Below are 24,289 nucleotides of genomic sequence, written 5' to 3'. Positions count from 1 at the left end.
ACCATTCCTGGAAGCGATCAATGGTAATCCCTATATTTAAGGGGGACAGTAATGATCTTATGAATAGCCGACTGATATTGACCTTTAAGATATGCTAGAACTGCGTATGTTGCGCCGGGAACAGTTAGTAATGAAATAATTTGTGTACATCTTCTGTCTAACTGGAATTATTGGAGTACTCTGTGTGTGTTTATGTCTCATTATAGAAGTGAAAAAGAACAACTACTTAATTTGTGTCAATACATTTTGGGTGCTCTGGGTAAACCCCTGGCTATGGCATTATAATAAGTCTGAAAAGTACCCATCGAACAGAACAGCGTTGAGAGACCCAGGCTCTTCTATGGGAACTAAACCCTTAACCAATGATTTACACTAAATAAAAAAATGTTATTGTTTTTTGATTTTCAAATGTATCTAAAACACTTAATTGTTGTATTCGTGAAAACTTAATTGAAATACATGTTTGACAAATTTCCATGTACAAACAATAATGCACACTTCTAATACAATTTCGACTTCAAAGTCAAAGTAATTAATGACCATTAGATTCTAACACAATAGTCTAAATGTCGTAGGCAGCCCCCGTATGAGAAGTAATCAAGAACAATTCTCATTGTTGTAACATCTCATAAATTCACAACGCGTTTCGGATACATATCCATCTTCAGGCGAGTTAGACTGTCTCCCTAAGATAACAAATTAAAATAGACTATATATCTCATTGTAACCCAGGACCACTCTCACAACATTTACATTTTTAAATGTGTACCACGCACCACTGGTCCGGAGACATACGGGTGCTGTCTGATGTCAAAAGCACAGACACACAGACCTACACACGCACAGGTGCTAGGGAGCCATTATTGACCACCCTTTACACAAAGCCTGCAATTATCTAAATAAGAACGTTTTAAAGTTTCTTTTTGAATGACTTGAGGGATTGAGTTTCCCTCAAATCAGGAATGATGGAATTCCAAGCTCTTGGTGCTGCTGTGAAAAAGGCACTTCTCCAGCATTGGATCTTTCATAGATACACATGCTTGAGTATTCCCCGTCATCCGACTGGCAATCCTTGGTTCCCAGTCTGACCACAGGGAATATTCAAGCATGTGAATCTATGAAAGATACCAATGCTGGAGAAACACAGTTACAGGTAAGTAACTAAGACTTCGAATGGATTGTGTCCTCCCACATATTCCTCATTTTATGATATTCGTATCCTGCCAGCTTCGCTACTTCGGAATTTTTTTTTCGCCAAATGGCGCTGTGCACGAGGTCATGGCGTCGATTTCCCTCGACGGGCTCCGTACCGTGGCGACGTCACCATCAGTACAAATAGCTCGTGCGACGCCCGTTGGCTTCAGTTCCGTTTTTCCCATAGCTTTGCTCTCGAGAACGGCGCGCTTCGAAATTTTCTTCAGAAAATCTCGTCTTCATCTACCCCTTCTACACCCCAGACAGGGTTAAAAAAATTTATCGACTGTGGTTTGAAGATGTCGATCACAGATCCTCACCGCATTTGTCTCTGGTGCCTAGGTTCAGACCATCGAACCGGCGACTGTGGCTCCTGTCTGTTGATGACGGAGTAGGCCCTTCGTGAGAGGAAAGGTAACTGGCGGTGGGAAGCTTCTAAGGCCTCCTCGAACGCCTTGTCTAAAAGACATAAAAAATTGAGCGATTTGAAAGAATCAGATCGTCATAGACACTCTAAGAGTTCCCGATCTTGTAGTATGTTGAGGCGCTCTTCCTCTTCATTAAGAGTTAAAAGGAGACATAGATCTCCCTCTTCATCATCCGCTACAGCTACCGAATTGGTACGATGCCCGACTAATTCGGATTCCCCAAGAAAATGGGAAGATTTTAGAAGTAAGATGATGGATGTCTTTGAGAATGCGGCCTCGCTCCATCGGATGACACGGGGAAGTCAGGAACTACTGTGGTAAAACCCAGTAGTATGGGTGAAACTCGTAAAACTCGAGTCGACGCCAAGTCGTTGAAGATTCCTCGAGAATGGAGTGTTTCCCCGACACTGTATAAAAAAACAGAAGTCGTTGAAAACATCTGCGACTTCATCGGCGCCTTTGTCGAAGACAACATCGGTGTCCTCGAAGACTCCTTCGATACCATCGAAGGTTCCTTCGATTCCTTCGACCAAAACTTATGAACAAGACAGGAGATTTACTCCTTTACCAAAATCAGACTTCCTTAAGTCTATGTATTCTATATTTGAAGAAAGTGGTTCTGAAGATGAGGAGGTTTCTCCTTTTGGAGTACAATATGGTACTAGAGAGGTCCCAGAAGAATTAATCGATCCAGAATCGAAAATGAGAGACCTGTGTGACACTCTTCACTCTGCTAGTGGCATTCATACGTCATCTGAGCTGGAGTTTGCAAAACCTGACCCTGCAGAAAATGCAGATTCAGGGTACCGGACTTAAATGAATAGAGGGATGGAATACATGAACTGGGGTAGAGCCTCACCCACCTTTGATCAGGATGATATGACTGACATACTAGATCGGGGCCCCCAGAAGGATCCAGTTCTCCCCTTCCATAGGGCACTTCAGAGAACGGTAGAAAAGAACTGGGAAGCTCCTGACAACATTGCTGCAGTAAACGGTAATTTCCCTAAGAAGTATAGAACTTCTACTTCTGATCCTGAGTATTTAAACAGGCATCCAACTCCAGAAAGTCTGCTTATTCAAGCTGCACCAACCTCAAGACAGACTGCATATCCATCTATCCCTCCGGATAGAGAGGATAAGAAGGTTGATGCTTGGGCCCGTAAAGTTTTTACTTCGGGTAGCATGGCTCTAAAGTCAACTAATGTCACCTGTACCCTGGCCAGGTTCACCCATACCCTGTGGGACTGCATTTCGGCGGCGGCTGAACATATTCCGGAAGGCGAGGAAAGGGAAGGCTTCCTGAATATTGTCAAAGACAGAAAGGAGGCAATGGGGGAATGTCTCCAGTCTGGACTGGATACTGCTGATAGTATCAGCAGATCCATGGCTGCAAGCACAGTGCTATGCAGATTTGCATGGTTGAGGAAGACGGGGTTCGCACCAAATGTGCAGGCCAGACTTCTCAACATGCCCTTTGATGGCTTGAGGCTGTTTGGTAGTAAGGCTGATGAAAGCCTAGAAAAACTACAGACCTCAAAAGCGGCAGCTAAATCTCTTAGCGCCTCCATGCGACAGCCACAGAAACCCTATTCGGGCTCATTTCCTGGAGGGGTCGTTCTTTTCGGTACTACTCCTCTTTTGGTAGAGGAAGAGGACAGGCCTTTCATTTCAAAGAGGCAAGAGAAATGTTGCTTGTGGTGAACGACGAAAGACTGCAAAGCCAACGTCAGGAACGGCATCTTTGCCCTCAGCCACTCCTGCAGCCGCCTCCAAATCACTCTGAGGCCTTATCACACAAAACCCTGGTGGGAGGCAGAATCTCTAAGCATCTGCAATAATGGCGGGCATTACTTCAGATGCTTGGGCACTGGAGTCTTTAGCTCAAGGTTACAGCCTTCCCTTCCTAAAAAGGCCTCAGGACCATCCACCGGGAAACAATTCTGTCAAAATTCCAGACACGCTCCTGTTGCAGGAAATTTTATCCCTGCTAGAGAAAGGGGCAATAGAACATGTACCTGTAGCGGAGAGGAACAAGGGTTGGTACTCCCGTTACTTTCTCATCCCAAAGAAGGACGGAGGATTGAGACCCATCTTGGACTTAAGAAACTTGAACAAGTTCCTCAGGAAGGACAGGTTCAAGATGGTAACCCTTTCTCAGATCCTTCAGGCTCTCCAACTCCAAGACTGGTTGGTATCATTGGACCTTCAGGGTACTTATTTTCATGTGCCAATCCATCCCAAACACAGAAAGTACCTGAGGTTCGCAGTTGGCGGTTCTCACTATCAGTTTCGAGTTCTGCCATTCGGGCTGACCGCCAGCCCGAGGGTTTTCACCAAACTGATGGCGGTTGTGGCAGCGAGTCTCAGGGGAGGGGGGATTCACGTCTACCCCTACCTGGACGATTGGTTGATCAGAGCACGTTCTCCTGAACAAGCTCAGAAACATCTGTCGATCACCTGTCACTTCCTTCACAAACTGGGCTTCTCCCTCAATTTCAAGAAGTTTCACATGATACCATCCCAAAAGCTCCAGTTTATCGGAGCAGTTTTGAATACTTCCTCGGGCAAAGCCTCGCCTCCCGAGGTGAGAGCTCTCCACATTCTGCAGATGGTAACGAAGTTCCAGAATGCCCAGCATCTGCCGGCCTTCGATTTTCTGAGGTTGCTCGGCCTCATGGCATCCTGCATTTTTCTGGTGCCAGAGGCCAGATTGAGAATGAGATCCCTTCAATGGGCCCTCAGAACTCAGTGGTCCCAGTTCTCGGGGAGTATGTCGGATCTTCTGCAAGTCCCGAGCTCAGTTGCTCAGGATCTACTCTGGTGGGCTTGCAACGACAACATCCTCAAGGGAGAATCTTTTTGGCAACAATGGCCGGACATAACAGTAGTAACGGACGCCTCACTCACGGGGTGTGGAGCCCATACCAACATTCTGACAATCAGCGGTCGTTGGTCTCCATCGGAGTCCAAACTACACATCAACCTGTGGGAGCTGAGGGCAATCAGGCTAGCGCTGAAGGCCTTCCTACCCTCTGTAAAGGCAAAGAATGTCCTGATAATGACAGACAACACAGTGGCCATGTACTACCTCAACAAGAGAGGAGGCGTAGGGTCACTACCATTGTGCAGTGAGGCAATGCAGCTCTGGTTCTGGGCAATACGAGAAGGAATCTCTCTATCGGCAGTTCACCTGGCCGGAGAGCAGAATACGGCGACAGACACTCTGAGCATGCTGAGCACAGTCTCCCATGAGTGGGAGCTAGATCAGGAAGTCCTTCTGGAGATCTTTGCCCTTTGGAGAACCCCTCAAGTGGAACTGTTCGCCACCACAGTAAACCGGAAGTGCGAACAGTACTGCTCAAGGGAATTTCCTCTGTGAGGAGCTCTAGGAGATGCGTTCGTGGTGGACTGGAAGTTTCCACTCTGTACGCGTTTCCTCCAGTTCCTGTGATTCCTCAAGTAATCAGGAGGTTGAGAAAGTTCGGGATAACCATGATCCTAATTGCCCCGGATTGGGCCAGGAGGACGTGGTACCCGGACCTTCTGGACATGTCCATCTGCCCTTCAATACATCTTCCGCAAAGAGAGGATCTTCTCTCGCAAGAGGAAAGTCGGGTTCTCCATCCAGTGGTCAAGACACTCAACCCTCATGCATGGTTTCTGAGAGGTTGAGATACAAGGATTGGGATCTTCCGGATGACATAATGGAGATTTTGCTTTCGGCCAGAAGGCCAGCAACAAAATCTGTGTACCGATGTCGTTGGAACAAGTTCAGTAACTGGTGCAAAGATAAGGATGTGGACCCTTTTCAATGTGGCACCCCAATGGTGCTCTCTTCCCTATTGCATCTAGCCAATCTGGGGCTCCAGATCGGAACAATTAAAGGATATCTAGCTGCGCTGTCCATATTCAAGCGCTCCTCCGAAGAGGTATCTTAATTCAAAATTCCATTGATAATTCAATTCCTGAAAGGGCTTACTAACGTATACCCTCCAGTACACCTTTTCATGTCCCAACTTGGGATTTAAATCTAGTACTTAAGTTTCTAACTTGTATACCTTTTGAGCCTCTGCATTCTTGTGCATTGAGGCTTCTAACATTGAAGACTGTCCTTCTTGTAGCCTTAACATCAGCCCGCAGGGTTAGTGAGCTAGAGGCTCTCTCATGTAAACGCCCATATACTACGTTTTACAAGGACAGGGTAGTTCTTAAAGTTAAACCATCTTTCTTACCAAAGGTAGTTTCTGACTTCCATTTGTCACAAAAAATCATACTACCAACATTCTATCCTCCTCCTCATTTGGGCGAAGAAGAGGAGATGTTTCATAGACTGGACCCTAAAAGGGCTCTCAGTTTGTACATTTCAAGAATGTCAAGATGACCAACGTTTTGTAGGTTATACAGGTCATAAATTGGGTTTGGCAGTGACAAAACAACCCATATCCCGCAGGATCATTCTGGCTATAATTGAGTGCTACAGATTGGCGGGGAAGGATCCCCCAGATGGACTTCGGGCCCATTCCACTAGGGGGATGGCTACTTCTGCGGCTCTGAAGAGGGGAGTCCCTGCAACAGATATATGTTCAGCTGCAACATGGGCATCAATGCATACCTTCATCAAGCATTATTGTTTAGATGCTTCTTTCTCCAATGAGGGTCTATTTGCCAAGGTGGTACTTCATTCCGTCCATGAGAACAATAACTAGTACTCCCACCTCCAAAATTACCAATGCTATTGGAGTCTATCATAAAATGAGGAATACGTGGAGGACACAATCCATTCGAAGAACATCCAGTCGAAAGAAAGTTACAGTTGGTAAGTAACTTGTTCTTCTCCAGCATTGGATCTTCCATAGATTCACATGCTTGAATATTCCCTGTCGTCAGACTGGGACCGAGGATTCCCAGTCTGACGACAAGGAATATTCACGCATGTGTGAATCTATGAAAGATACCAATTCTGGAGGAATACAGTTACAGGTAAGTAACTAAGACTTTTGCTGACCAGGGTCAGCTTGGCTTGAGGCACCACCAACACATTGGTTTTTTTGGTTTAAGGGTTTTCAGCACAGGTTTCCTCTTCATAGTTTCGGCAAGATATTGTGGGTTGGATCCATCCAGACATTTATGAGTTAATATCAGCAGGCGGTAGTCTGTCTTGGCATTGATCGGTAGCCAGTGTAATTTTGTTCTTGCCTCTGATATGTTTGTGTTTTTTCAGTCCAATTATTGCCCTGGTGGCACTTTTCTGAATGATTTGATGTCTAGCACAGTCACCTTTTCCAATTCCCACCAAGAGACTACTGCAATAGTTGATCTTGGAGCTAACAATGGCCCTGCTTTTTTCTTTGCAATATTGGCGGATTTGGGATAGTAGCCTAATGTAGTAAGCGGAGGTTGACACAAGACTATTAACTTGGGCTCTCAGGTTAAGATTTTGGTCCAGGTATACACCTAAAGTATTAACTTTTTGTTTGGTGCTGATAAGTGTATTCAGGTCCCAGTCTTTGTGCTCTGGAACCTGTGCCTATTACCATCCATTTGGTTTTGTCATTGTTTAGTGGCAGTCCACTTTCTAGCATCCAGACTTGGATCAGGCTATATTAATCATTAATGGCACATGTGTCCTCATTATGTTTTCCTGTTAGCCGAATACTGCACTGTGCAACCTCCTGAGTCTACTCCTTACTGCTCTACTACACTCCCTTGACAGGGTCTGCCTAGAGATCCGTGTCTTTCCTTTTCACCATTATAGTTTGACCTCTCCGAATTCACTCCCAGGGTTGATTCTGAAATTCCTTCTTAACATTATATGGGTCCCACACAAAGTTAGATGGCCTTAGAGGTATTGCATAACTTATTTCTCTGCTTGGATTTAGAAGTGCTGAGGGGCACACCCATCTGTTGGAATGCCTTGAAACTCTATTCACTGTTGACGTGCTGGCAAAGATCAAGCTTTTATATTATGCATTGAAGAAGTTTGCTGCTGATTCAGTTAATCCAGGTAATGCAATATATTGGCAGAAATAAAGGACAAACTAGGCAAACGGAAATGTTTGATACTATTTTCTCACATCAACTGCAATTTTATTGGCTATTCCCATCCTTCTCATTATACACAAATAGGATTTCAAGAAAAAGTAGTGGATCATGTATGGCAGTTGCAATAATGGTGAAGAGCCTCTCAAAGAGTGCCTAGAACTTGTATGTTCAGGTAAAAAAACAATGTTGAAACCAAATAGTATTTAACCAAAGTGAGGTCTCCTAGATTAGGGAAATTAGTATTGATTGGCCACACACCTAAATGCATTAAGGTTGGGGTTAAAACCTGAATCTCGAAGGATAGATCCAAAATATGATGGTTGATGTCTCTGTTATTGGGGGAAATGGAGATATTTGTGACTTCTAGTTGATTTGCACAACATCAGTATATTTGAGGATGAAGTCTGTTTCATATGTTACAGCTCATGCAATTATGGACTTTAAATGTTTTGTCAGATAGTGTTATTTGTTTCTTTTATTGACAAGTCAGAAGTTAGCTATTATATATAAATAGAGTAAAGAATTTAAGGTCACGTGAGGTTGGTGTGTGGATATGCTGACCATTTTAAATGTATTGAAGTTATTCCTTGGGGTAGGTCTCTATGGGAAGATAGTACATGGCTAGAAATGATTTGCTAGGCTTCCATTTAATTTCTCCCTTGTTGATTCTCTCCAGCATTCGGGAAATTGCCCAGTCTCACCAAGACATGGAACAGGAGCTTGCACATGCAGTTAATGCCAGCTCGAAGTCCATGGACAAGGTCTACGCTAAATCTAAAAGCACAGAGGTAGTTTGTGTGTCCGACATTGTGTAACTCTGTATAACAACTTATTACTTGCGTGGCTACTTCTTAATTGTGTGACGTTAGCGACTTCTGCTTACGTAGCGCTCAATCTAGGCTTCTTCCTATTTGACTCTTTAACATGAATGCTACCTGTTTATAAGCATTTTCCTCTCTGCCAGTACAATGATGCTGCTTTTGGGTTATTTCTTCCTGCTAGGAAAGGTGTCTGTCTGTTTCTTTTTATTGCTCTGTTCCCAGTGCTAATTTGACATTGGTTCTCTTATCACAGGGTATGAACTGTAGCCTGGTGTTGGAAATGGTGAATAATGTGAAAGCCCTTCATAATGAAACTGACCTACTGCTGGCGGGCAAGATGGCTCTGGTAAGTAAGAGAGTGGAACTACCCTTTGGAGCTACGCTGGGGTACGGGAGTTCTTTTAAGAATGGATGGAAAAGACCCAATGAACACAGAGTGGTGAGGCCGTCAGTCGATGCTTTCAGAATTCTACTCAATGAATACAGGGTCCAGAGAAACAACTGATTTTACAGATAAAGCACATCAGTGCTGTTGTTGGGAAAGATTTACTTGTTGCTGCTTTCCTCCCATAGACTTCTATGAGACACCCTTTCATTTTGTTTTGACTCCTGTCCTGACATTTTGATGGGAAGTTAAGCATTATGCTTTAGTTCCCATGTCCTTTTGCTCATTCTTACGAGGAAACTGATCAGGCCATAAGGCTATCGGTAGTGAAAGACGGTCTCTCTGTTAGTCCCAAAATATATACTACGAATATAAAATACGATCACAAGAGACACAGAGATAGATAGTAAACGAAACACAGTTTATTATGCATGGCAGGGGAAGTCAGCTGCTCACTAACAAGCCAAGTCTCTAGCACTCAGTACTCACACTTGCACTGAAAAGAAATCCACTGTTTATACAGAGTGGCATTGACGAACATTACATGCGTAGAAGCATTTCAGAGAAAATATCATTGCTTCTGGTTACCTGCATACATTTCATCATAGCATGTACTGTGTTGTAACATAATGAACATGTTTTGAAATATTCTGAGAAAGCAAGGCATATTGTGCGAACATTCTTGTCTTACGTACAAGACATCCTAATTCTAACGAAAACATTTGTCATGCTATCTCTTTCTCCTGCACTCAAGGCTGTATTCTCTGCTTGAGAATAGCTGACAGTCTACCAGCAGTGTCTGCCAAAAGACACTCTCTTCTAATACCATCTCCTCACTGTTCAGCTGCATTTTCGCATTGTAACACAAATATATTTAGCGCTTAGAAACTAGAATTTGCGCTATACTTAATAACAAGTATAATTACATTATATCTTTCTGCATGGCTCTCAGCAAATCTTGATCCATGATAGCTCAGAACAAACCATACTGCTAAACAGAGTTTACATTAATGGATGAATGGATTAGCTTTATGCTAACCATAAAAAAATGCAGATTCACATCTCTTCGTGAATTCTTGTATTGTTACAATTGCACACACATCACCTTAAAGCAGGGTTGTTCAACTCCAGGCTTCGATGGCCAGAAACCTGACAGGTTTTCAAGATATCCCTCATTAATATTCATGATGGGGATCCTGAAATTCCGACATGGATCCAGCCCTTGCGGTCTGGAATTGCACAACCAAGCCTTAAAGTGAAGTGCAGTTGGGATACTTTGTATCTTTACATCTTTTTCTGCAATGGCTTTTTGGCTACTTTGACAGTGTGCCTAGGATGAGCTGCTTTCAGCAGATTTTTCTACCACGTTTTTGTAATTTTACTTGTGCACCTTGTCATACACTGCAGTTGGCTACAAAGGGTAGCTAGCATCCTAAAATGGCCATGCCATCAGGTTTTCGTTTGCCCTTTGCCCATCTTGTCCTTTGGTCTTCTTCCTCCCTTCTCCTGTCAGGAAATACCATGAATGAAATGCCCTATCCTGGGAAATGGTGATGCTTTCAGGGGTAAAGGATGGTTTGTGTGTGAGCCCAGATGTGGGGTCTGGGACTTTCTGTTCCCAGTACACATCCAGGTGCCTGAATATCTGTTGCTGGACAGATGTTGTGGCCAGTGGCTATCCATGATTGGATAGCCACTAACAGTTTGAATGGTGCAGATGCTTACCATTGGTGGGCTTGGGCGAGCCCCCAGCCCAAATCTTGGATAAAGGAAGGCTCCTGCAGCCATTTGAAAGCTCCTCGGGTTGTCAGCGGGCTGCTCTCCTTCAAAGGGTCCTTGGCTCCAAAACCCTTCGAAGAAGAGCAGCCCACTGACAACCCGAGGACAACTCCTGCAGCTGACCAAAATCAACTGTACTGCTGTCCTGGTGAAGCCCTGCTCTTTTGCCTGAATTCAAGAACACCCTCATTGGGTCTTTAACCATTGGGCCTGTGGGAACAACGAGTCTCAACCACTGCTCAAGGATCCAAGTCTTCGGAGCCTTTGAAAGTTTTCCAGAGGCAACCAGTAGATTGGCCAGCTCTCTCCTGGGCTGCAGCATTCACCATTCCAAGTGCATACTTGGAACCTGGAGAATCTTCAACTTGTGTAGCATGATGCCTGCTCCTGCATTTTCAGCCTCATCAGAAGCTGTGCTGTGCCTACTCCTTTGTTCATCCATTGAAGATCGCCTGTCGCCGCCTCATTGTGGTGACCTCTGTTGCCATCCATCTTCATCACTCCCTGAAGGTTTCCTGAGGTGGTCTGCTCTGCAGATATCGTCATCTTTTCTTCGATTGGCTGTTCTGCTGCCAGGTGTCTGGAACCGATTCTTAAGCACTGCTAACGACTGAAACTAAATCTGCACCAAAAAGTGACCTCTGTTCCCACAATCCCTGGGCCTACTTGAATCAGACCAAGTGCAAAAGATTGTGTCCCCAGTTGATTCCAGAACCTCAGCAGTGCTCTCCAGAGAAATCAGAGTCAGGTGGTAAGTTAAAAAACGTACTGTTTCTATCCCTGCCTGTTCTCTACAGCATAAAGTTCTGTCCCTCAATCACTCTTTCATGACTTTGGTCGGTGAAGGCGTGGTCAATGATCCCTGGGCCTATCTTAGTGTCTGGAATTGAGTGAATTTACTTACCTGCACTTTACTTACCTTTTTGACTTTTGAATCACATCCACTGGCATCAATCTCTTAGTAAATCTACCTGAAATAACTTGGGAACTGATTATTTTAGGACACAAAGCTCTCAACCATTTTTGGATTGGACTCATTAACCATCAGATAAACTGGTTTGTGGTTAATCTAAAGTGCTGAATTTCATGCATCTGAGTCCTTATCTGTGTTTCACTAGTTATTGAATCATATGCTTTCTATCTTCTCCTAAGGATGAATGTATTTATCTGTTTTATAGTAAGTGTAGGATAATATTTGACCACAGGTTTTACTTGCTTAGTTTGTATTTATTTTAAAAGCCCAATAAATCAGTGGGCCTCATTCCAAGTCTGGCGGTCCGGCACCCTTTCCAGACCGCCAGGCTATGAGATTGCCTGTAGAGGCCAGATCTCACAGCAGGTCTGACATGCCCGGAGTACCGGCCCATGCAGGCATGATTTTCACAGAAGCACCAGCACTGTTTTTTTAAAATAATAACTTATTTATTATTTTCATTAAAAGAGTTACATGTCATCAAATCAACAAGCCAGCAAAAGGCTACATAGCATGATTACTTCATTACAGTAAGTAAAGCTGTGGGGGGGCGTGTATCTGAGCATGGATCACGTTGTTCATTATGGAGCAGTTCAGTCTTTCAGGTCTACCTCTGTAGGTATTACACGGTCTCCTCCCATTTCCCCCAAACCTTCTGGAACTTCCCAGGGCATCCCCTGGCATTGTAGATTTGTTTTCCAGGGACGTGCATCTGTCCTTCTCATTGGCCCAACGGCCTAGACTCCGTTTGTCCTCAGAACCCCTGCGGTTTTCCTCTTCCCCATCCCAGTGCCACAACCAGAAATGACTTCTCATGCTTGCTGAAGTCTACCTCCCCCCATATACCTAGTAATACCAGCTTTGGGTCTTGAGGAACAGGGGACTCCAACACCGCAGAGATCTTACAAGTGCGTCTTTCCCAAAAGTTCTGGATTACGTCACAGTTCCACACCATGTGGAAGAAGGTTCCCTCTGTTCTTTTGCATCTCAGGCATTCCCCATTATTTGCCCCGCCCCATTGTGCCATTGCTGTGCAGGAGTAGTATGCCTGCTGTAGTATTTTGAATTGGATCAGTCTTAGCCTGGCATCTAATCCTATTTCTCTCAGGAATATTGGTGCTTCCAGCCATTCCTCAGATTTTAGTAGGCTCAGGTCTCTTTCCCATTTACCTTTTAGTCGGGACAGTTCTTGGGCTCCGAAAGCAAGAGCACCTGGTATAGCGTAGAAGTGACCTTGGCTGGGATTCGGTCTGGGAGAATATTGGTCTCGAGGGGGGAGCATTTGGGAACCTCTACCAGGTCAGGGAACTGGGCATTGAGGGTGCAAGTTAATTGCAAGTGCCTACAATAATCATTGCATGGGATCCCATACTTCCCTTGCAGAGCCTCGAAGTCTAGGAGGTGCCCATCCTGTACCACGTCCGCTAGCGTATATATCCCATGTCCTTCCCAAGCTGTAAAGTGCCCCATTTTCCGGACTCCGGGAAGATACCTATTGTTCCACAGGGATTGATCTAGTGTTGGTCTCCTGGCCCACCCAATGCTCTGGTGGACCTCTTACCAGGCTTGGCGGATGTGAAGTGTCATTCTCGGTATATCAGCCTTACTTGTTTGTTCCCCATAGAGTATCTGAAGGGGTGTGATCGGGCCAAGACTTTTAATAGCGGCCAATATGTGGGAGTGCAGGGTCCCCGTGAAGGTATTCATTCACCACCCCCGGTTGTGCTGCCCAGTAGTAGATACGGAGACATGGGAGACCAATACCCCCCTCCCAAACTGAGCGCTGCAGTGTTTTGAGCGAGATGCAAGGTTGTTTCCCTCTACATAACAACCCGTGAAGGATGTTGTCTATAGATTTGAAGATTGTATTGCAGATGGTAAGTGGGGCGTTTTGAAGGAAGTATAGAAATCTCAGGAGTGTCAACATTTTGAATAGGGCAGCTTTACCCATCGGTTTTAGGGGAAGGGACTGCCAGTGGGCCACATTGGCAGAAAATCTGTCTATTACCAGTTGTAGGTTAAACTGGAGGAAGTCATCTAGGTCCGGGCTGATATGTATACTGAGGTAGTCAAAGCCTAGGATTGAGACTGAGTATGGGCATTGTTTGGGAATTGTGGAATCGCCTCCCTGGAGCGGGAAGAAAACTGTCTTCTGTTCGTTAACTTGGAGCCCCACAAACCTTTGGCACTTCACAAGGACACAGGACACCACCGGCCAGGAGGTTATAGGATTGCTAAGATATACAAGATAGTCATCTGCAAAGAGTGAACTCCCCCCACCCCCATAGCCATGAGTATCCTGTCCAGTCCCCATCTGTCCTAAGTCATATTGCTAATGGTTCGATAGCCAAGGTAAATAGTAGGGGGGAAAAGGGACAGCCTTGTCTGATCCCCTGTCCCAGTGTGAACGTTCCAGAGGACACCCCATTCACTCGCACCACCGCTTCGGGGGAGTCATAGAGTAGTTTAACCCAGGACATAAAGCAGTTCTCGAATCCCATCCGGTCCATTATGTCCCACAGAGCATCCCAACTCAATGAATCGAATGCTTTTTCGAAGTCCACAGCCAAGAGTGCTAGTGGGTCCGAAATTGCCAGGGCCATGTCGATGGCTAGCTGTACCCTTCGTAGATTCATCCTGGTGGATCTGCAGGGCATGAACCTGAATTGGTCTGGGTGGACAAGGGACCCTATTACTCCAAGTAGTCTGTTGGCGAGGAACCGGGCCAGAACCTTGGCTTCTCCATTAATTAATGATATTGGCCTATAGGAGGTGCAAAGTTCTGGAGGTTTACCAGGCTTGTGGATAACTACTATGAATGTCTTCCTGAGGTCTGAGGGGAGTTGCCCTTCTTCCTTGCTCTATAGGAACATTCAGTGCATGTGTCTTGTCAATGTTTCTCCTAGTCAGTTCCAGGTTTCTACCGGAAAGCCGTTGGATCCCGGGGTTTTCCCTGATTGGAGTTGAGACAGTGTGGTCGCCACCTCTTCCACTGAAACCTCGGTTGCGAGTTCCTTCATCTGCTGCTCTGAGAGACTGGGGATTTCGATCGAGTCTAGGAAGTTTGTGCCCTCTGTCTCTGTTGACCTCGCCTGGGGGGAATAGAGTTTTTCCTAGAACGTGGCGAATGCCTCAGCAATGTCAGAGTCTTCTATTAGTAATTCCCGCCCATCCGCCAGAATGACCCGTACCTGCCCCTTGTTTATGTCCCACCTTTCCAACCAAGAAAGGGTCTTGCCGGCCTTGTCACCGCCTCATATATTTGGCTGTGAACGGACCAGTGGGCGGCCCTCGCCTTATCTAGAGCCACGTTTCTTAGGACCTCTTGTACTGTGAATAGGGCCTCTTGTGAGGCTCAGGATCCTGATTCTAGTAATTGCTCCTTTTTCTTAGACGCCTGTTCCTCTGCTTCCACGATTTCTCGGGTATGCTGTTGCCGGTGAGCCGACACCAGACAGAAGGCCTCCCCCCGGAGTACTGTCTTGTAGGCCTCCCATATCGTAATTGGGCTGTCTACCGATCCCTCATTCAGGGAGAAATACTCCACCGTTTTTTTGTATAGGCCCTCCATTATCTCAGGCATTCCCAGATAGTATGCGTTCATACGCCAGGTTGTGTTGGGTTTAGTGCACCCGTTCTTTATTGCTATAAGCAGGGGAGAGTGGTCTGAAATGCCTCTTGTTAAAAACACAGCGGACCCCAACCTGTGTGCCATGTTTGGAGGGATGAAGAAGTAGTCTAACCTTGAGAGTGATCTGTGTGTGTTGGAGTAGAATGAGAACCCGGATTTCCGCTTCATGCAGCGTCCTCCATGTGTCTACCAGCCCAAGTGCCTTAACAAAGGAGTGTAATTTAGTTTGGGTGTCCGGGTTTCTGTTGCCCCTGCACGATCTGTCCCTGTACATCTCCATGACCTTGTTAACATCCCCGCCCAGAACCCACAAATCTACCTGTCTGGTAAGTATTGTTGTCTGGAGTTTGTTTCGGAGTTCCATCGTAAGTGGTGGGGGTGCATATACTGCGATGATGCCCCAGCTGCTTCCCCACAGTTCCTCAATTACCATGGCATATCGGCCTCGTGGGTCGGCACGCACCTTCTTCAGGTGGAACGGTACCCTCTTGTGTATAAGGATCATCGTGCCTCTTGCCCCCCTCGAGAATCCTACGTGGTACGTTAGCGAGTAGTTGGACCTCCTAAAGAACTTGCATTCTGTTCCAACTAGGTGCATTTTTTGTTAGGAGGGCGAAGTCGGGTGAGTGTCGATTGAGGAATTGGAGTACTAATCTTCGCTTGATACTGGAGCCCAGTCCGTTGACTTTCCAGGTCAACGGAGATATTTCCCCGGCACTTGTCATGAGTAGCCCAGTAGTGTATTGCAGGGTTTGAAGGCGGTACTGTGAGTCTCGAACCCTCCACCCCGGTAGGTGTCCCGCACGGCCCTTGAGCCATTGTGTTTCCTCCCATGTGTGACATTTCCCTCCCCTCGCCCACCATTGAAGCCGTGTGACCATCAAGCCTAAGCAGTGGCAGTGTGACCATTAGAACTAAACAGTAAGAAAAAACAACCCCAGTTTCCTGGCCATTTATCCCCTTCTCAGACTACAATTTATGTGGATCAAATGCAACATCAGGGTTTCCCTCAGTGATCCGAAGCACAGCACTGAGTAAGCCTAGCCCCCGACCAAAAACTGTAGCCAACCCACTCGACCCTGCGCTTCCTCGCCAACTCAAAGTACCTGTCGCCCAAACTTGTAGTCCCTGCATACCTCACTGTACTCCACCCCCCCCCCCCCCAACCAGAAGAAGCACCTGCAACCCGAACTGTGCGCCATCTAGGCACCAAACAACTGAAGAACACATTGGTGGGGTTCCGCTCCGAATGCAAATACAAATCACACATCATTGGTCAGCGGCCGCCATTATTTAGTTCCCCATATGGCGTCTCTCTACTTCAGGGTTCTGGATAGTGGAGTTAGTCATCTGTTTTCATCCCCGTTTTCCCTTGTCTGTAGAGGCATTGATGGTTCTGTGACTTTGGAGTCCAACGGGTGTGGAGATAGGTCGCCTCTTTGTTTTCGCCCTGGTGGCCCCCTCGGTGACCATGGCGGCGCGGATCCATTAAGAATGTGAGTTTACATCCATTCCCATGCTTCTTTCAGTGAGTAGAACAGGTGGGTAACCCCCTCATGGTGCACCTTAAGCTGTGCTGGCTAGAACAGTGCATATTTTATAGACACAGACTGTAACTTCTTTTTCACTGAGTCGAAGGATTGGCAAGCCTTTTGGACACCTCTGGTATAATCAGGATAAGATCCAATGTGATAGTCGCTGTAGATGATGGGGCCGGTGGCCCGGGCCAACTGACGTATGGCATCCCGATCTCAGATATTCAGGAGTCTGTCAATTATTGTGCGTGGCCGCCGGGTGCCCAGTCGGGATTCTATGTGCCTGCTTAATCGAAAAAAACGTGCAGTTTATTTGGGGCGAACAGTTTGTTAAGCCATTGTTTGAGAAAGAGTTCTATGCTGGGCCCCTCCTCTCTCTCAGGGACCTCTAGGATGTGTATGTTATTACAGCGTTCGTGCCCTTCATTGTGCTCCGCTCTATTTTCAAGTTGGGTCACCTTTTGGGTAATTGCGGCCAGTTGCTCGTCCATTTGTTTGATGGCATCCTTTGAGCCCGAGATCCTCTGTTCTGTCCCTCCCACTCTCGAGGCCAGGTTGTGGAGATCCTGTCTGAAGAAGGAAACCTCTGTGGACAGGCCGCTTATCTTGCCTTCCAGAGATGGCTTTGATTCGCCAATGGCCGTCATGACATCCGTGAGAGAGATGGGCGGGTCCTGAAGTTCATCTCTCATGTCTACGGTCTCTGAGGCTTGGGCTATGAGCCTTTGGAGGGCACCCACTGTGAAATGGTCCATTTTGCTCTGTATGGCCTTTTGTTTGACTTTGTCCTTGACCATTGTGTAGGCCTGATTCCGGCCCCGGGGGGTAGCTGTCGCCAACTAGTCTTTTGTTGGTTCCCGCGGTTATGTGTGATAGCCCCACTCTGTTGTTTTCGGGGTGATAGCAGTGGTGCAGTTCATTCATCTGTTTTCCAACAGGCAAGCCAGTGTAGGTGCCAGGAGATCTGGGAGTGGTGGCGGCCGGTGTGCGGGAGGTGGTTTTGTGCCCAGAGCAATTCTTGGGCGTTGTTGTGTCTCTTCTTCGGGCCCAGGGGCGCTTTCCAGCAAGTTGTACCAAATGTCCGTTCCCCGAACGAAATTGGGTAGTGATGCAGATTCTAGGGGCTTGATCTGGTCCAGTATAAAAGATAGGATCTCTCCCAGCCTGGGCAGCACACCCTCTAAGGCGGTTGTCTACCCTCATGGGTCCAATGCTTCCTACAATCTGCTCCTTTTTCCAGTTGTTTAGCCAATTGTAGTGTCACTCCCAGGATGTATAAGGCCTTGAAAAGTATCTTCCCCACCTCCTGCAGATGATGGCCATTCAATGTCCCCTTTCCTCCCTTTCAAGGGCGTGATGCGTGACAGGGCGTCTCTTCTGGTCACCGAGCGCCTGGCCGCGACACCCCCCCCCCGCTCAGGAGGCCTCAGGCGGGCATGGTATGCTCCTCTCTGGTCCGCCCTCCCTCCGGGCCGCACACCGGCAAGTCTCTTGTTGTGATAGCCCCCAGTCGAGTGGGGCGTAGCGAAGCACAACAATATGTGGCAGAGGGAGCGGGTCCCGGGTGTCATACGCCCAACAGTCCCCCGTGAGGATCGAGTCCTTGATGGAGCCGGCCCGCTGCCAGCCAGGATGGGAAGTGTATCTACCCGATCACGGAGGGGCGGGGTCTCAGGATATGGCCACCGGCTGCAATGAGCGTGCCAGGCCAGTAGATCTTGCTTTTTACCGCTGCTCGCCTTTCTTTCCTCTTAAGCAGCCCCTGATCGGTAATAGTCTGCTGTGGCTCTGGGTGCCGAAATTGAAAGGGGCAGTCCTCTGTGGACCCGGGCCGGGCTGTGCAGCCAAGATGGCGCCCGCTGTTCTCCGGAGGAGTCAATCAGCCCCCAGCAGGTCTCCTGGCACCATCTTGTGTTGGGAGGGTGTCAACTTGCTGTTGGTACGTGGAACTTTTGACCTCGGATCAACTCAGGGAACCAGGCTATTGTAGGAGAATACCGGCGTCCACTCGGGAGCGAAACAGCTCACGTCCTTATAAGCGCATCACGCATGCGCAGTCCAGCATTAGCACTGTTAGCAATGGTGCCAGTGCTTCCTTGTTTCCATTCCCGTGGAGTCCAGTGGGCCTCCACGGGAATGGGGACTTCCAGTTTCTGCCGCATGACAGCCGGCCCCCTCGCCACCTGTAAAATACCAGTGGCACCAGGATATCAGGCGGCTGAACGGTGTAACAAGGTCGGCGCAAACCGCCGGTAGCACCGCCGGGTTACTGCCGACTTCGTAATGAGGCCAGTTGTGTATGTTTGTACTTCTCTAACTTGAACAGGGTTGATTTTGTACATCATTTTAACATATATAATATCCCCCAATGTACTGAAACTATAAACTGTACTCAGCGTAACTCTCCACGGACCTTCATGCCCAAAACTCCATGATGGAAGAACTGGGCAATGCTGATGTGAGACCATATATATTTAACCAAATCCAAAATGTAACATGAAATAATAGAACCATCACATGCAAAGGTTGTAATCTAGCTGACCAACTTCCCCAAAAATACACCCATGCCGAAATCAGTTGGGAACATGTCAGAATAAGAAAAAAACACTTTCTAGTGTTGTCTACTAGGGCTGTAAAAGCAAGGGTGGATTGTGTGGCATAGTGTAAAGAAACATTTCTCGACCATAAAGGAAACCATTCAGCCATTACAATTACAGGATTAACATTAAGCCAGGCTGTAATTGTCTCCATATGAAAAGTGCACAAGCCTTTTAGAGACATGGGGCCTCATTACAAGTCCGGCGGTAACCATTCCGGTAAAACCGGCAGGTTGCTGCCAGACTTGTGAATTCTTCCGGCGTCTGACTTGCCGGAAACACCGGGTCATTACAGCCCCTGCGGTCCGTGAAGTCAGGTGCTGGAAAATGTAATTCCCCATTCGCATTTGCGTCCCGTTCCGTGAAACTCTGCGGGCAGGTGCTGTTTCACCCGGCAGGTCTGACCCTGGCCGGCGGGGCGGCACCTGCCCGCAGACTCGTAGCATGCCGCTCCCATAACAACAGTGCCGGTAGGCTTACCGGCACACTTGTAATGAGGCACGTTGTGCTTTAAGGGGTGCAATGATGCAATTCCATGCTGTGGCCAAACAGTCTTGTGCAGAAGATTGAAATCCTCCTCACAGAGTTCATAATCTTCCCCATTTTTAAGGACCCTTTAGTCAGAAATATAAGAGTATCCATAGGAAACACTAACAGTCAACTAACCTCTAGTCATGCAAGGGCCCAGTAGGCTAGAAGCTCAATTGAAATGTTATCTGAAAGACCTTCCCCAGCATGGATTCACATGCTCATGAATATTCCCTGGCAGGCAATCCTCTGTAAAGGAAAAAAACTTTAAAACTGTATTTCGAGGGGATTGGGTCCTCCGACGTATTCCATATCTATGACATGTAATCACCACATCTGTGCTGCTTCGGAAACTTTTTTCGGCGTCTGCGTCCTGCGTCGATGACGTCGATGCGCCGTCGTCGAGGGCCTCCTCCGACGTCATCCGATGTGATAAGTAGGACCCACGATGCCCGTAGCCTCAGTTCCGTTTTTTCCGCGAACGTGTTGCTTCGTGATTCTCGGTTCACGCCTCGACTCTTTGGAGTTCTGTTCTTCTCGGTTCTTCGAACCTGTTCGTTTTGTGCAAATCCTTCGTGTGAAGATGTCTTCTACTTCGTCTTCGACCCCGCGTCCGGGTTTCAAGAAGTGCGGGGAGTGTGGGTCCAAGATGTCGGTGACGGACTCGCACGACGCCTGCCTCTGGTGCCTCGGGGAGGCCCACGACACGGATGACTGTATCGACTGCCAGTCGCTCACGTCCAAAGCCTTACGGGAACGTAAGAAGAAGTTGTCGGTAGGTCGGGTGTCCAAGCCCAGGAAGTCAAAGTCTGCGGGGCTTTCGACGGATGATTCGAGGGGTGACTCTCCGCGTCATCGTCAGAAGTCTCGTGGGTCTCCTTCTAGGAGTCGGTCTCGCCACTCCTCAGCCTCTTCGAGGCGTTCTCGGAAGCGCCTACACCGGTCGTCTTCCAGGTCCTCCTCGGAGGACTCTGCCCGGCACGTCGCTTACCCCACCAGCCGTGCGACGCCGGAGGAATGGGCTTCCTTTGGGAAGAAAATGCTGGCGATTCTTGAGTCGCAGGGTACTAAGCCGTCCGCGCCCCCGAGTGGTGTCGGTCGTGTGAGGTCGAGCGACGCCGCTCGCATGAGTGGTCGGCACGAGTCACGGGAGAGGTCCCGTTCGGACAAGGAGACTCGTTCTCGCCGTACCCGTTCCAGGTCCCGGTCCTCGACGCGTTCGAGACCGTGTGCACCTGTGAAGTCTTCGAGGAAGACATCGACGTCTGAGGCGTCGAGGGCGTCGACAGGCTTTCTCGAGGCTCCGGCTTCGAGGAAGTCGTCGAGGCCGTCGACGCTCGGGTCGTCGAGGGACACGCTCGGGGCTCCGGCCTCGAGGGCTGTGTCGATGCCGCCGATGCTGGAGGCGCTGCGTCTGACGTCGACGCCGATTTCCTCGGCGCCGATCCTCTCGGCGCCGATGCCGGTTCTCTCGACGCCGGCGCCGATTCGCTCGACGCCATCGACGCCTTTCGTGTCGGAGGTACCCCGTGGCACGGGAGAACCCCCTAGGAAGGCTCTGGTTAAGAGCAAGCACTCTCGGGTGCCTTCTTTTCGCCACCTGGACTATATTTCAGAGGCGGATGAGGATTCTGATGGCCTGGTTCCTAGTCAGGCTCCAGATGAAATTGTCTCGGGCCATAGTCAGTTTGACGATTTGAGACAGTCACTGCATGATGCCAGTGGACTGGACACCTCTCCGGAGGTGGAGTTTTGTAGGCCTGAGCCTGGCTCCCATGCCGATTCCTCGTACCGGCGCCTTATGGCTAGGGTTTCTGAGTACTTGGGATGGTCTGCTCCCCCAGGGGAGTTTGTGCAGGATGATCTGACGGACATCCTTGATGTTGGTCCCCCAACTGACCCGGTACTGCCGTTCCATATGGCTTTACAGAGAAGGGTGGCGGCGGCTTGGACTGCTCCAGAGAGTCTCCCGGCGGTGGGCAGATCCTTGTCGCGAAAATACCGTCCAGCCAGTAGCGACTCCTGCTACTTGACCAGGCACCCCACTCCGGAGAGTTTGGTGGTGCAGGCGGCCACGGCCCCGGCAAAGGAGGCGTCGTACCCTACCATCCCTCCTGATAGGGACGACAAACGTTTTGATGGCTGGGCGAAGAAAGTGTTTTCTTCTGGTGGTATGGCGCTTCAGGCGGCCAACTCCATTTGTGCCTTGTCTCGTTTCACACACACTCTGTGGAACTGTGTTGCGTTGGCGGCTGAACATATTCCCGAAGGGGACGAACGGGATGGTTTCCTTGCTATGGTCCAGGATGGTAAGGATGCCATGTGTGAGTCCGTTCAGTCGGGTTTGGATTTAGCTGAATGCGTCAGTAGGTCCATGGCGGCGAGCACCGTGATACGCAGGTTTGCGTGGTTGCGGAAGTCGGGGTTTGCTCCTGATGTGCAGTCCCGGCTCCTCAACATGCCCTTTGACGGTGAACACCTTTTTGGCAGCAAGGCTGACGAGAGCCTTGAGAGGTTGCAGACCTCAAAAGCTGCAGCGAAGTCGTTGGGCGCTGCAGTTCGCCAGCCTCTGCCTTTTCGTCCTAGGGGACAGCAGTGGAGGGGTGGTTCCTTTCGCTATTACTCATCCTTCAGTAAAGCGAGAGGAGCTGGCAGTCAAAGAGGCCATCGCAGGGGTACCAGAGGTGGACGACAGGGTACCCGTGGTGCCAAGGCCGCTCGGGCAGTTGCCTCTTTGCCCTCAGGTAACGCCGCAGCCGCTCCCACTCAGTCGTGAGGCCATGTCCCATGGTTCGCCGGTTGGGGGAAGGCTGGCGCAGCATCTTGTAGAGTGGCAAGCCATTACTTCAGATGTGTGGGTTCTGGAGATCATAACCCACGGCTACTGTCTTCCCTTTCGGCACAGGCCTCGCGACAATCCACCGGGGAACCTCTCTTTCCAGAGTCCGGATCCGCTCCTTGCGCAGGAAATTCAAGCCCTGCTGGAGAAAGGCGCCATAGAACTGGTGCCTGTAGCGGAGAGGAACAAGGGATGGTATTCCCCTTATTTTTTGATTTCGAAGAAAGACGGGGGATTGAGACCCATCATGGACTTGCGCGGTTTGAACAAGCTCCTCAGGAAGGACAAGTTCAAGATGGTTACTCTCTCTCAAGTCCTCCAGGCCCTTCAGCTTCAGGACTGGTTGGTGTCACTCGAACTCAAGGATGCTTACTTCCATGTGCCGATCCATCCCAAGCACAAGAAGTACCTGAGGTTCGCGGTTGGCGACTCGCACTTTCAGTTTCGGGTCCTGCCGTTCGGATTGACCTCCGCCCCGAGGGTTTTCACCAAGCTCATGGTGGTGGTGGCAGCGCATCTCAGGCAAGGGGGGATTCACGTCTACCCCTACCTGGACGATTGGTTGATCAGGGGGAGCTCTCCCGAGCAAGTCCTGGATCTTCTGTCCGTCACCTGCCGCTCCCTTCACAGGCTGGGCTTCTCCCTCAATTTAAAGAAGTCCCATTTGACGCCAACACAGCGGCTCCAGTACATCGGAGCGGTGCTCGACACTTCCCTGGGGCAGTGTTTTCCTCCCCAGGTGAGGGCTCTTCACATTCAGCAGATGGTGCACAAGTTTCAGCATGCCCAGACGCTCCCTGCGTTCGAGTTCTTGAGGTTGCTCGGCCTCATGGCATCTTGCATTCTTCTGGTGCCAGAGGCTCGCCTGCGGATGAGATCTTTGCAGTGGGCACTCAAGACGCAATGGTCGCAGTCCTCCCGCAGGATGTCGGACCCGGTTCAGGTGCCGCCCTCGGTCGCCCGGGATCTTCTGTGGTGGGCCGTCGAAGGCAACTTGATGAAGGGGGCTCCATTTTGGCTTCCCTGGCCGGAGGTGACGATCGTGACGGATGCATCCCTCACGGGATGGGGAGCTCATGCCAACGGGCTGACAGTCAGCGGTCGTTGGTCTCCGTCGGAGTCCAGACTCCATATCAATCTTTTGGAGCTGAGGGCCATCAGGCTAGCCCTGAAGGCTTTTCTGCCGACTGTGCGAGGAAAGAGTGTCCTGATCCTGACGGACAATACAGTGGCCATGCACTACCTCAACAAAAAGGGGGGGGCAGGGTCACTTCCTCTGTGCAGGGAGGCGATGCAGCTCGAGTTCTGGGCCATCCAGCAGGAAGTTTCGATCTCGGCAGTTCATCTGGTCGGAGACGAGAACGTGACGGCGGACGCTCTGAGCAGGCAGAGCGCAATCTCTCCCGAGTGGGAGGTGGCTCAGGAGATTCTCCTGGAGATCTTCGCCCTTTGGGGGACCCCTCAAGTGGATCTCTTCGCCTCCAGTGTCAACCGGAAGTGCGAAAGGTTTTGCTCGCGGGAATTTCCTCCAAAA

General features: G+C 48.8%; 1 protein-coding gene across 2 annotated transcripts in view; it reads left to right on the top strand.

The window, feature by feature from the left end:
• Positions 1–24,289, top strand: part of DGKD (diacylglycerol kinase delta) — a 1,999,080-nt gene that overhangs the window by 1,824,338 nt on the left and 150,453 nt on the right. For both annotated transcript variants that reach the window (XM_069617880.1, XM_069617879.1), the window contains exons 25-26: positions 8,344–8,455; positions 8,742–8,834. In XM_069617880.1, the coding sequence (XP_069473981.1) occupies positions 8,344–8,455; positions 8,742–8,834 (205 nt within the window). The remainder of the gene's footprint in view (positions 1–8,343; positions 8,456–8,741; positions 8,835–24,289) is intronic.

The sequence above is a fragment of the Ambystoma mexicanum genome, chromosome 10 (genome assembly GCF_040938575.1).
Source record: "Ambystoma mexicanum isolate Mex_15411 chromosome 10, UKY_AmexF1_1, whole genome shotgun sequence".
Taxonomy (NCBI): domain Eukaryota; kingdom Metazoa; phylum Chordata; class Amphibia; order Caudata; family Ambystomatidae; genus Ambystoma; species Ambystoma mexicanum.
This window is presented reverse-complemented; position numbering and strand designations above follow the sequence as displayed.